General features: G+C 43.6%; 1 protein-coding gene and 1 long non-coding RNA gene across 2 annotated transcripts in view; one reads left to right on the top strand and one right to left on the bottom strand.

The window, feature by feature from the left end:
* The window catches only part of COL9A1 (collagen type IX alpha 1 chain), a 297,653-nt gene that overhangs the window by 212,334 nt on the left and 72,110 nt on the right, over window positions 1-13,209 (bottom strand). Inside the window, exon 5 of the mRNA XM_069235721.1 lies at window positions 11,270-11,666. Within this exon, the coding sequence (XP_069091822.1) occupies window positions 11,270-11,666 (397 nt within the window). The remainder of the gene's footprint in view (window positions 1-11,269; window positions 11,667-13,209) is intronic.
* Window positions 1-13,209, top strand: part of LOC138296525 (uncharacterized) — a 112,388-nt gene that overhangs the window by 60,109 nt on the left and 39,070 nt on the right. The window lies entirely within an intron of this gene.

Below are 13,209 nucleotides of genomic sequence, written 5' to 3'. Positions count from 1 at the left end.
CAGCTACCAAAGCACTGTAATGCAATGTAAGCATTTTCAAATTGGCACAACTACACTCCTCTTTGGAGCCTCAAATTGACCAAAAATATCTCAAACTTGATACTGAAGCAGAACGTGAGGAAATGTATGGATACATCATACAGCAGGGCCGGCTTTAGGATGGTGCGAGGGGTGCGACCGCACCGGGTGGTGACATCAGGAGGGAGCTGTCTTTAGCAACAACTGAGAAGCTTGCGATTTAAACGCACCTCCTGAAAGGTTTCTTGTGCGTTCAGCCTTTAGGAAGCAATTAAAATATCAAGACACCTCTTGTGGTTAATGTTCCTGCTAGGGAGAGAGATGGGAGTTTTGTCTAGTGGCAGCTTTGACTCGCCATACAGTATCGTAGAGGGTTAATGTGCCTACTGCAAAGAACAGAACTATATTTTATGTGCATAGCTGAGTGGATGAGTAAAGCCAGCCTTTACAATTACTCTAAAACAAATTAATGTGTGTGAAAGAGGGGCTATGGAGAGATGAGGGGCACATTTGCTGGGTGGTAGTGAGAGAATCTGAGGAGATGGTCATGGGGTGGTGGAAAAAAAGACTGTCGCACAGGGCGCCACCAGCGCTAAAGCTGGCCCTGTTATACAGTGCACTGTAAGGTCCACAAATCAACGGTAGACCAGAGCAATTAGAAGGATCATTATAGATGTGGAGCAAGTTATTAATGGTGGTTTCATAGAGCAAACCCACCATATGTATTTTGGAATTTAATTGCGACTTCCTAAAGTCTAAGATCACCTCACAGGAGGAGGTGATCCTTTGCAGAAAAAACGTGCTATAGAGCAGGCAGTGCCATGCCGTGAACACTTAACTGTTTACTGCTACAATCCTCTGGGGAGCTGTAAATAGAGTACCATTATGGTTTGTCACAGTATTTCCACAATATGCATGGAACATGTTATTTCTATTCAGTTCAGTAGAGTGGTTAGAAAAGGAATTCCAGTTGTGGGCTGTGACACAATATTATATGTGGTACCGTTGTACTATTAACTTCATTGCTAATGCAAAATAGATATCTACGTTTCTCTGTTTGGTTCTGTGTGGTCCTTTTTTGATGAAGGGAACCGATATTAAAATGAAAGACATATTTGAAGGAACCTATGCCACATAATTTAGCAAAACCTAACCCTCGCACGGAGGTAGAATTTGAAACCCAAACTTTTTAAATTAAAAAAATGCCTGCCTTTTTTATACAATTGTTTTGTTGCTTTTTACTACAGCATTTTAAATATAGTGCTTATTTTACATATTCTAGAAGGAATTTTGGATTGTCAGAAGAAATGTGAGTGAATGGTTAAAAGAAATTCAAAATTAATTTGAGTTTATCAGGTGAGTGGCAGACTCCATTGCCTCTGACACTTCTAGATTGCCCTTGCCTGAGCAGACAATCTAAAAGAATTCACTGTCGTAGTCCTTGTTGATGTGGACTTGGAAAAGGCACTCGATTTAGTCCCAGTGCCTGTGCAGCCTTTGGTGCTAGTCCTAGTGGAGTAAGCTCCTCCTACCTACCCCCTGAATCTGATAGCATTTGTGGATTATGTGCGGGTTAGGGGACTTGGGGAGGTTCCAGCACCAGGTTTTACCTCTGCTGTGGCCCATGAGTCTGCTGGAGCATGGGTGGATTGGCACACGTCACTGGATCACCATCTGACAGACCAAGTGACTGAGAGAGAAGTTTTGGGCCTGATCTGGCAACTGGAGCTACCAGGACACTGCCAGATGGGCAGTGACAGACCACAATGATCACATACCATGTTATTAAAATCCAGAAACCTAGAGTGTTGATAAGCTCCGAGGGTCAATGTGCTGCACAAGACCCTTGTTGCCCTGTTCCCCACCAGGCAGTGGATGGTGAGTGCTGCGAAGGGGACCATTCAGATGGTTCAGCAGGGACGGCAGCCTGCAGGCATTCAATTCTCACAAATTGTATTGGACCTTACAGGGGAAGAAGGCATCACCAATAAGAATTTGCTGAATAGACTTCAACTGGAGAGGAAGGTAGGAGCATGTGCAGCAACACTCCAGCTTGTGTTTCTCCTACTTACATCCTTATGCCCTAAACTGTGTTAGAGAGCAACCATTATTAATAAAAAATGTGTCACTAAAACATAATGTGAAATAACGGGCTTTAAAAGGTCTAACCGGAAAACATGCGTTAGAGAAATAAAAATGCAGCAGGTATCGTGGACACCATAAACAGCAAAGTATTATTTGGAAAATAATGTCTTAAGAAAATGTATTTTGTTTAATCATAATTAAATATACTGACAAGATAATTATTAATATGTACTAAAAGATTAATGGTTTAAATAAAATGAAATGTTTTATTCTTCATGTTTTAGCATTAGTTAAAAAGGCCTCACGCTTTAGTAATATTACAGAGACACGATGTTTAAACATATGCTAACCCTGCAAATTAATGTTTGTTCAAATATCCTGTGTGACTCGCACAGTGGAAATTTATGTCCTGCTTTTACTGCATGTGTTGCACATTTCCGTGCGCTAAAAATTGTTATATTTAAACTATGAGCCTCAGTGCTCAATGCTTTATTTTTATGTTGCATATTTTGTTTTTGCTTGAGTTCTAGTTTTGGCAGAAAGCACATGTTATGTTTCCACATTGCTTAAATGTAATTTTTATACGGAAATTGATGACCAGAGACAAGAGAGGAGTGACAGCGTAACCCAATCCTAGGAGCAGAAAATGTGAAAAGATACATCTGAAGTGTAGCTGATGCATTATTAGCTGCACACTAAATCACTTCATAGTGTTGTCCAATAGAGCAGTGGTTCCCAAACTGTGCGCCGCGGCTCCTTGGTGCGCCGTCAAAATTAGCCAGGGGCGCCGCACACAGTCTGGAAACCACTCGGAGGTGCTTTTAATCCGTAGCTTTTCACCGTGGTTTTGGAAACAAAACCCCCTGCATTAATTATTGTGACCAGCGGAGGGCGCCAGAGTACCATTAATAATATCCCTATGACAAAAGAAAAGAAATAGTTTTAAATAAATGTTTTTCAGGAACCTGAACGAGAGAATAAAGAAGTCAAACTGTAAATAGTGTAGGTACAGGTACAGGCTGGGATTACGTTCCCCCACCCGCCAAAAAAAAGTAACATAATGGGGAGCCGTGGCCAACACGGCCAATAGGTCAAAGGAGCCGGGGATCGAAAAAGTTTGGGAACCACTGCAATAGAGGCTTAGTTAGTAACTTTTGAGACTTTAATATAGCAAAGTTTTAGGTGGTGTAAGTCAGTTCTACATTTTCTGAGTTCTGTTCCAGTTTTATGCTGAGTTGCCACATTATGACATTGGCTGGTCGGCTGAAACCAACCCGCCAATGTACCACACCGACCACCATGGTGTTAGCAGCCGCCGGGCTGGAGATAACAATCTCCAAAGCGGCAGCCGCTACTGTACCACTGGCAGCATTTTTACCCTGCCTACCTCCATGGTTTTCATGGCGTTCGTAACGTCATGAAAACCATGGCGGTAGGCCCTACCAGTGACAGGGAATTCCTTCCCTGTCACTAGTAGGAGACCCATCCACACCCTTACACTCCCCAAACACCCCCCTCCATCCACACTCCCCCCTTCTAATCCCCTCCATACACACACACAAGAGCAGGAACACACCAGTCATTCACACACTAACTCACACAGGCATACACACATTTGTACACGCATGCATCCATTCATTCATGCACTCATCCGTACACACATTCACAACACCCCCCATCCTCCCTCCCCTGTTGAAAACCAGACTTAAATGCATCTAGGGGGTCTTTCGGGCAGGGGACGGGACAGGGCGTTGCTACCGCCAGCAGCGCCCGCCAGCAGAACACCGCCAGGCCGTATTATTTGACAAAATATGTCTGGCAGCAGTCTACTGGCGTGGCACTGCTGATGGTAGCAGCACCACCTTAACACCGTCCGCCAGTATGGCCACAGCCGGATTTCCACCCTTCTTGTGGCGGAAATCCAGCTGTGGTCATATTTTGGCTGATGAATGTTAGCCGTGGCGACAGTCTTTTGGCGGTCGCGGCGGTAGGTGGCACTTACTGTCAATGTTATAATAAAGGCCTAAATGTTTAAACTTTACTAAACTGGTGTGGTGATTCATAGCCACATAAGTCATGGTGTTTTTAAATTACTGACTCCAATTGATTATGTTAATTATTTGATCTTATATTTGATGATTATAGGTTCATATTATCTGATTAGATGACTTCACACTCCTGTCTGAGTCAAAAAGGTCCAAGTCGATCTCTGAGGGTAACAGATGACTTACCCTATTAGTGACACCTTATCACAATAATGTAAAACAAAAAAAGGTATGTCAAGCCCACACCTTCAACTGTGGACAGGCAAGCAATTTGAGTCTTTCACCCTCCCTCATGCCATCAATACCTTGCTGCGACTCCCCATAGAGAGGGGCAGAGAAATGGAAACCATAATACTAGAAGCCAGTATTCAAACATTAGGAAAGAAACTGCCTGAAACATTCATTGGCAACGCTGACTGCTGGAAATACATTCGTTCTGAAATTGCTTTACTCGGCCAATCTTCTTGGTGACTACACTGTTTAGAATCTATGAAATGGAGGACTTTTTGGGGAAACTCTTGGCTAACAGATATATCAAACTATTAATGATAGCCTCCATTCATAATCATCATTAGTAGGTGAAAACATATCCCCAACAAATTGCTAAAGTTTTCACCTCTTATGCAGCAAGAGAACTGCCAATGTGCAAAAAAAGCAAAGCCCATTATACAAAACTTAATTATACCCACAACTTGTGGAAACACACCCTAGATCTCTCATTCATGAAGGAAGAGATTCTGGAGGCCACTACCACAATGCAGACGAGGGAAACACGGGGGCCTTTCAGGTTCTTACTGCAATTATTTGAAAGTTACACTTCCATGATGTCCTCCTTGGAGGCCTTGCACAATGGCTCCTTACCACATGAGTTCCACGGGGAACCTTGAAACTCCAGAAACAGCTGACTCACCACTCCTTGCATCCGCCCATTTCACTCATACATACTGAAAGCAAAATATTGGTTACAATACTTGCTAGCAGACTAGTCGGGATGATTCGATCCCTTGTACAACAAGCATTTGCAATGCAACGGGTCTCGCGTTTGCTCATGTTAGAGCTGATAGCGTTGTAAACTCCTAACCCAACTTTTCACCTGTCGGCAAAAGTGCATTTATATACGTAACCTGAAAAAGTGCAATTAATTATGTAAAGTGCTCGACTTCTGCCAAGCGAGATCGCGCTAGTAAATTAGAGAAAAAGTAGTCCACGAGTTAGACATAAAACAGCGAGCCTCGCATGTTTTCTGTACTTGGTCGATGCGCTCGATGAGGGCTAGCCACCGGAAAAGGCATGACGTATGCATGCCTTTGACTAATGAAATCAACCAGATTTTATTAGGCAAGCCCACGAACCAATGAAAAACACTGATGTGACATCGACAGGGCTCCGAGCCCTTTTCTAAACACTAAAGCGTCTCGCTGCGATACGCAGGCGCGAGCGCATGCAATGCAGCCTCGACCCTAAAAAGGCCAAAATGTCTTTACACCCAGGAGGGTCACATATCATTGCAGGTGATGCTGACAGCTGCCACTAACACGAGCAGAGAACCTAAATGAACCTAGTGCCTTAGTCCTATTGCATACTGAGAAAGCATTTGAATAGATCCATTGGCCATTTATGTTCTAGGTCCTCACCCGCATGAACACCGGCACCCTCGTTTTGAAATAGCATGGAAATAGTACTCATCATCTGGGTATAAGTATGGGTAAATGGGGTGCTTCACCCCTTTCCTATGCACAAACAGCTGGACAGGGTTGTCCCCCGCCCCACTTCTCTTCACCTTGGTGATTGAGCCAGAAGCAGAGTGGATCATGTTGTCTTATATCCAGAACTTAACAGGGCATCTTCTTTCACACAATATAGGCTTGTCCAGTGACACAGAGCTACTGACTCATGTTCATCCTACACTAGCACAGATAGTAGGGCGGCCTATCAAAATGGACTCCAAAATGGCAATATTCAGGACTAATGAATAAATAGGGTTGGTCCAGGGCCATGCACCTGTTAATTGCTATGGACATGATGGTAACGAAAAGAAACATTGATTGTCTCTGGAGATATGATATGATCACTTTGGACTTGTGGCATGGTTTACAGTGCTAAGGCAGAAGAATTTGTGTATAAACTTAGAAACTTCAAGAAATTTGTAGTTTAAAAAAAGAATGAAAAATCCCACAAAAGTACACTGTGGAGGAGAAAATCCACAAAACCTTCTTTTTGCAGAATTCTCTGTAATTTTTTTTTTTTTTGTAGGTTGCTGATTTTGATGGGTAATTTTATTTGATTAAAAAATATTGTGGAGCAGTATAAAACTAACAAAGATGAACCCCTTTCTTTTTTTTTTATTCAGCAGGTGGTGCTTACATTACATATATTCATCCAACTTACATCCAACCAACTTATATCATGACCTATACTTTACTGCTAGACATATTTATTAGAACACGGTATTCATAAATCAACCTCTTTAAACTGCCACCGCAACTTGCCCTCCCCGCCACCTGATCTACCTCTGAATTAAACATCTTTGCCCATATCCCTAGATATTTTTGCATTGCTCCTATCCGTTGGGCATACAACTTCTCTTTGACCATGGTGGATTCCATTTTCGCCTCCAATAATGCATATGTCGGGGGGACTGGTGATTTCCATGCCTGAAGAATGAGTGATAAGGTTATTACAGTGCCTGCAAACAGCATTTGCCTCGAGGAAATAGGTTGATTTGTAATTTGCGTACTAACCCAAAGAGCCACCAATGGGCTTTGGGCAATCACATGGGCTATCCAAGTACTCAACCTCTAAAAAATCTGCTCCCAGTACTTTGCCAAAAACGTACATGAAAAGCACATATGGATCCAATCCCCTTGGGATGTTTGACAGCGTGGGCAAAACCCTGATGTCTCTGGGTACATTTCTCTTAACCTGGCGGGGATATAAGACAACAACCATTTAGAGAATAGGGCGATTCTTTTAAAGTTTGCCCCTCTAAGTGCTTTATACGATGCCTCATTGTGCTTTCTCCATTGCTGCACCTCTACCTTACATCCTGTCATGTTGGCTATTTAGACCAAAAGTTGTCTTAGTTGGCCCTGCATCCTGGAGCAATTTATACCATTTACCAATACCTAATTGATTTTTGTAAAAAGCCTGAGCAATGGCTTCATGGGCGTAGTTCTGTGATTGTCGCGTTGAGTGTAAGGAATGTTCAATTTGGCAGTATGAAAATTCCAAATTTTTGCAGAACTTTTTGCTGAATTCTCGAGCCAAACATACTTTTCTGGAAAAATCTCTAATAAACGCTTTTCCCCATAGGTGAGTTTTTGTGATGTTGGCAGCCTGGTACACCCTCACAAGTAACATTTTAATCTCACACATCCATAAATAAAATACATCTTACTTGAAATTTTAAAGGTACTGTTCACATCCACTGCATTATTACCGCATTTTTAGCAGAGGATTAGACATAACTCAGCAGTTTCTGGTGGATTTATATTTTAAGTTCCAAAGATGGTCACTGAGGGGGTCTGAGAGGTGGACCATCATTTTGACACTGGCCTTTGGTTTCTCATACTTTTTTAGCACTGCAGAACATATAGTATAATAGTGAAGCGAGAGCTGGTGTTTGCCTTCTGATACTTGAACTCAACTCAATGAAACTACAAAAAACATGCAGTTTCAGATCATAGTGAAGCCATTGCCAAATACTACAGAATAGGCACACATTTATTAATCCAATCACCAAACACAAAGTAGTCAAGGAGAAGGCAGTAAAGTGGATAGCCACAGAGAAGCAACCTTCAAAGGAGTCCCCAGTAAGGGCTCATTCTAAACTGGATAGCCTTTTATCCTTATGTTAGAAATGGGGTTTCTGGTTGGCTACGTTATGCACCTAAGCCAGGCAGAATCCACTCACTGTATTCGGGACGAGGGAGTTACACCCCCAAGATAACCCCCTGCTCGCCCCCTCGGTAGCTAGGCATGAGCAGTCAGGCCTATCCCAGAGGTAATGTTTAAAGCGACTGCACAACACACACAACACATGTGACACAATACATACACTACAAATGAAACACAACACCAATTTATATAAAAATAAACTGTATTGCATAAAACATCATTGGACCAAACAGAACATGTCAGTAATACTCGGCTACACAGGCACTTGTCAGAACATTACTCAGTTACTAGTACTCTGCAAAGCCAGCAGTAGTCACATACAATACATAGGTTACTGGTTATCCTGCAACAAAAGCAGTAGTTAGGTTGTCATCATTATCAAAAGGCACATGCCATAGTAAAACACATGCGACACAAAAGGATGATGGATGGAACGCTGAACAATGCAAACAGTCACTCACAGTCACAGATCTGGGTTTAATATATTGTTCTTTTGCTCACCATGCCACCCCAGTTTGGACCCAGCCATATGCAAATCAGTCTTGATCCTGTTCCTCAAGGAAACAGTGTAGCCCAAACTGCCAGGCCAGGTCCTCCTAGGAACACAGACAAGCATCCTGGGACCAGTTTTAGAGTATCAGCCTTCATCAGCCAGGCTAGCTTGAATCCAGAGGCACAGTGAGCACGGGACCCACGTCTGGGCATACTCTTCCCACTTATGGCAACTTTAGCAACACAAAAGGATGATAATGGAGAGCTGAACAATGCAAACACTCAACCCCAGCCACAGATCTGGGTTTAATCCATCATTCTTTTGCTCACCATGCCACCCGAGTTCGGACCCAGTCATATGCAAATCAACCATGACCCTGTTCCTCATGGTAACAGCCCACCCCAAACTGCTAGGCCAGGTCCTCCCTGGACCAGAGACAAGCATCCTGGGACTGGTTTCAGGGTATCAACCTTCATCAGCCAGGCTAGCTTGAATCCAGTGGCACGTGAGCACGGGACCCTTGTCTGAGCATACCTTTCCCACTTAGGGCAACTTTAGCAACACAAAAGGATGATGGATCACCCCAAGATCTGTGACTGTGGGTGAATGTTTGATTTGCTCTGCTTTCTGTCCATCATCTGTCGTTTTTGCATTTGTTGCCCTGAGTGGGAAGGGTATTCCCAGACGTGGGTCCTGTGCTTGCTATGCCACCAGATTCAAGCTAGCCTGGCTGATGAAGGGTGATACCCTGAAACTTGTCCCAGGATGCTTGTTTCTGGTTCAGAAAGGACCTGGCCTGGCAGTTCGGGATAGACTATTCCCATCGGTAACAGGGTAAAGACTGATTTGCATACGGCTGGGTGCAAACTGGAATGGCATGGCAAGCAAAAAAACTGATGGATTAAACCCAGATCTGTGACTGGAGGTGAATGTTTGATTTGCTCTGCATTCCTTCCATCATCTGCTGTTTTTGCATAGTAAACACATGATCATAACTGCCAAAACATTATCATGAATGTGCTTAACATGACACATCACCAAAAATGCACATGGCACAGTAGACACATCATCAGAGGCCAAGAAAATATCATAAAGGATCATCCCATGAACTATTCCCCTCTTGTATATGTCAAGCACTAAAAAGAAATGCAAATCTCACTTTACAATATTCTCACCAGAACCAGCGAGTATGATCTGCCACCTACATCAAGCAAGAAATGATGAGGGCAAAACGGGGATGTCCATGTCCCAATCTCAGAGCTCCTGCGCTCCGATTCCTGCACCTGCGGCGATGCAGGGTTACCGTTGGCAGAACCAAGGACCTCCATAGCGGGTTGCCACCCCAGCCTGCTACATGAGCCACCAACTTAGAGGATCCCAGGTGAAGAACAGAGGCGCGCCCAGCCTCTCGTGCCTGAGGAACCTCGCCTCTCCTACTACAGGGGTGTTATCCCATTCATGGGGGCTATAGGAGGCCCGGCTCTTCTCTTCAGTGGGAGGACCTCTCTTCCTGGGTCCCGACACAAAGCTGCACTCTCCGTCCACAGACCCCCGCTTTCTTGAGGCAACTGCAGATGCTAGCAGCTTCCGGGCATTCCTCCCAAGGACCATGTCTGGGGCAGCACCGGGCCTCCCACTTCGTTGGGCCAGCCTGTCCATTTTTCCTCCCCTCCTCTGGGTAGCAGAGGTGATCCTTCTAAAGGGAGGCCCTGCCTGTGCCCCAAGGACACCACCAAGAGTTCTCCTGTGCCCCAGGCGCACTCCATGGAGAGTGCTTGAATGCGCTAGCTCCCTGACTTCTCATGGTGTGGGGGGGGCACAGCCACCATGGCCCGGAGCACATTTTCAGCACTCGAGGCCAGATGCTCATAAAGTGCTTCTCCCGCGCTGTGCTCCAATTACTACCATGGAAATGTAGTGCTCTCCTCACACTTAGGGAAACAAAGTGCTCTTCCTGCACCACGAGGGCAGTTAACCTTCCTATTTGCTTTTTGTCGACTACGCATCGATCTTTCAGTCAGGGATGAAGACTGGAAATGATACCTCAGGAAGTAGGAAAATGTTCATGAATTGTGACTTTAAGCAGGGCTGCCTGCTGACCCCACTACTTTTTAGTCTGTCAAGGTTCAAACAGCCATAAACTGGTCTGGGGTTGCTTGTGATTCCCTCTTGAAGGGACCTGGACTGGCAGATGGGCTGGACTGTTTCTACTGGAACAAGATCAAGTCTGATTTGCATGTGGCTGGTCTCTGTCTAGAGTACTTTATCTGTGAAAAAATGATAATCTGAAATGTAGCCTGAGTAATTACCACTAGGTAGGATTAACGCTGAAAAAACTGTCCCATTACTATTGGGGACTCTTGGATAACGGCAGTTGTTTTAATTATAAATTAAGTTGCAAAATGCTAAAAGCAATTCTGACAAAGTATATCTTTGGTAGTAACATGACATCATTGAACCAAATAAATTAAGTGAGAAAAAGAATCCTTCTTATTTTCCATTTATTTACCTTTGTGGTTTTATGAAGCACAAGAAAACACCCTTAAGCAAAAAGTACTTAAAAGATAACAATTCTATATGGGTAACCATAAGTAAAAACAACAATTACACAAATTAAACAATCTTTTTTTGCATTTTGTTAAAAATAAAGAGGGAAAAGAGAAAAGCAAAACGTTTGCAAAAAAACTGAGTCTGTAACAGAACAAATAAAAAATTTAATTAAGAAACTCACCGGAACTGAGATCTGTGGGTTACTCTTCAGCTTGCCTAGTAAAGTGTAACCGTCCACGTTAACTGTAGCCCTGGGACTTGTGTTTATTGTTTCAATGTTGATGCAGTCGATAAAGAGTGACACTCTGTCATTTTCCACACTGATTAAAACTTTATGCCACTGGGAATCAAACAGGAAGGGTAAATTGAAGAACCGTGCAGCATGAAGCCTCCCATCCACTCCTTTATAAAAAAATTCAATGGACTTTGCTTGGCCGTTAATTTTCACCGCAACTTGCTCACGCTCGTAAGAATCCCAAATCTGCCAGATGCTCCAGTTTTTTTTAACTGTATTTCCGGTCATTCGGAAGGTAGCCAGAAATGAATATTCCTCTGGAAATCCATCAGGATACAGAGTTCTGGGAAAATGAAACATTTCATAAGTATCTACAATTGCTAAGAAATGTAATGGCTTTTGTGCTAAAATATGTAGCCTTTTGTCACAGTTATAATTGGCGTACATTTAACACGTTCTGTGAAATCACATTGCACATGTTTAAAGATCATCGTAGTTTACAAAGGATGTAATAACAAGAACCAGCAAGTAGTGACAGGCTACTGACCTATTCTAATATTTCATTGTGACACCCGAAAGGACTCATGAGAAAGTAACTCTTAGACCTGGCCCTTTCTGTACGGTGATTCCCAGACTTTTTGCCTTTCCCCTCCACTTTTTGCTGAATTCTTTTTTGCTGGCTTTAGTACTCTGGGCACTTTACCCAGGGCCTATAAATTAAACGTTACCAGTGGGTCTGCAGCATTAATTGTGTCTGTGTGTGCAGCTTTAAACTGCCATGTCGACCTTGCAAGCTCACCCACTTGCCAGGCCCAAACCTTCCTTTTTAATACATATGTCACCCCTAAGATAAGCCCTGGATAGCCTGAAGGGCGTGGTGCAGTGCATTTAAAAAGTTGGACATGTACTTTTAAGTTTTAAATGTCCAGGTAGTCGAAAAACTGTTCATTTTTCACTACTGCAAGACCTGTCTCTCCTATAGGTTAACACTGAGATTGCATTATTACATTTTATAGGTGTAGTTTCCAATTGGGAAGAGATGGGATCCCCAAGTTTTCTGTCTCAGGAACCACAATTTGAAATCACAACTGATGGTGAAGTTAGATTTTAAATTGTAACCCTGAAGATGCCTCCTTTATAAAGTTGCAACACAAAACAGCTGTTCAAGTGAAGCTCATTTATAATGTATATATAGTGAAGCAGAAAGTCCTGCACATAATTAATCAATGATAGAGTTTTTTTTTATCCAGACAGTACGCATTCTGCCAGGCATAAATCCATAAAAAATACACAAGCAACCAGTACATGTTATCAGTAAACATTGATAAAATCATATTTAATTCAGGCGTTGCTGACAAGATGGAGGACTAGAGGTGCCGGGGCTGAGCTCTATGCAAGCCCATGAGAATCCTGCCTAAATCCTGACCCCCCTAGTCTCATCACCCCTTAATTCTGCCCAGTTTTGCCTCGAGAATGCATTCTGCCCTCCGGAGAGACGAGTCACTAATCGAGGAGGCGCCCTGAGCTGGCAAATGAAACTTGGCCTGAGTACAGCCTAAACAAAATGGCGTTCCCTGGCGAGGGTGTGAGCAAATAGGGGCTGAACCTAGATGCCGGCTAAAAAAAGTGGATTGCACTGACAACTTGGGGGCCAGACACTCCACCAGGACTCCTCAGGAACGGGGGTGGTGTGATGGACCGCGGACCACCCACGTGATGGCAAAGCGTGCGATCACCTGTACATGACGGCCCTGGCAGCTGGAAGGAAAGAGCACCTCCCCGACTCGGAAGCTGTGTGTAACAGACAGATGAAGAACAAAGCCCGTGCCTGATTGCCAGGAGTGCTCAGCCAGAACTCAGAGTGCCTGAGCAATTGAGGTGTCCCT

This window comes from Pleurodeles waltl, chromosome 5 (genome assembly GCF_031143425.1).
Source record: "Pleurodeles waltl isolate 20211129_DDA chromosome 5, aPleWal1.hap1.20221129, whole genome shotgun sequence".
Classification (NCBI taxonomy): domain Eukaryota; kingdom Metazoa; phylum Chordata; class Amphibia; order Caudata; family Salamandridae; genus Pleurodeles; species Pleurodeles waltl.
This window is presented reverse-complemented; position numbering and strand designations above follow the sequence as displayed.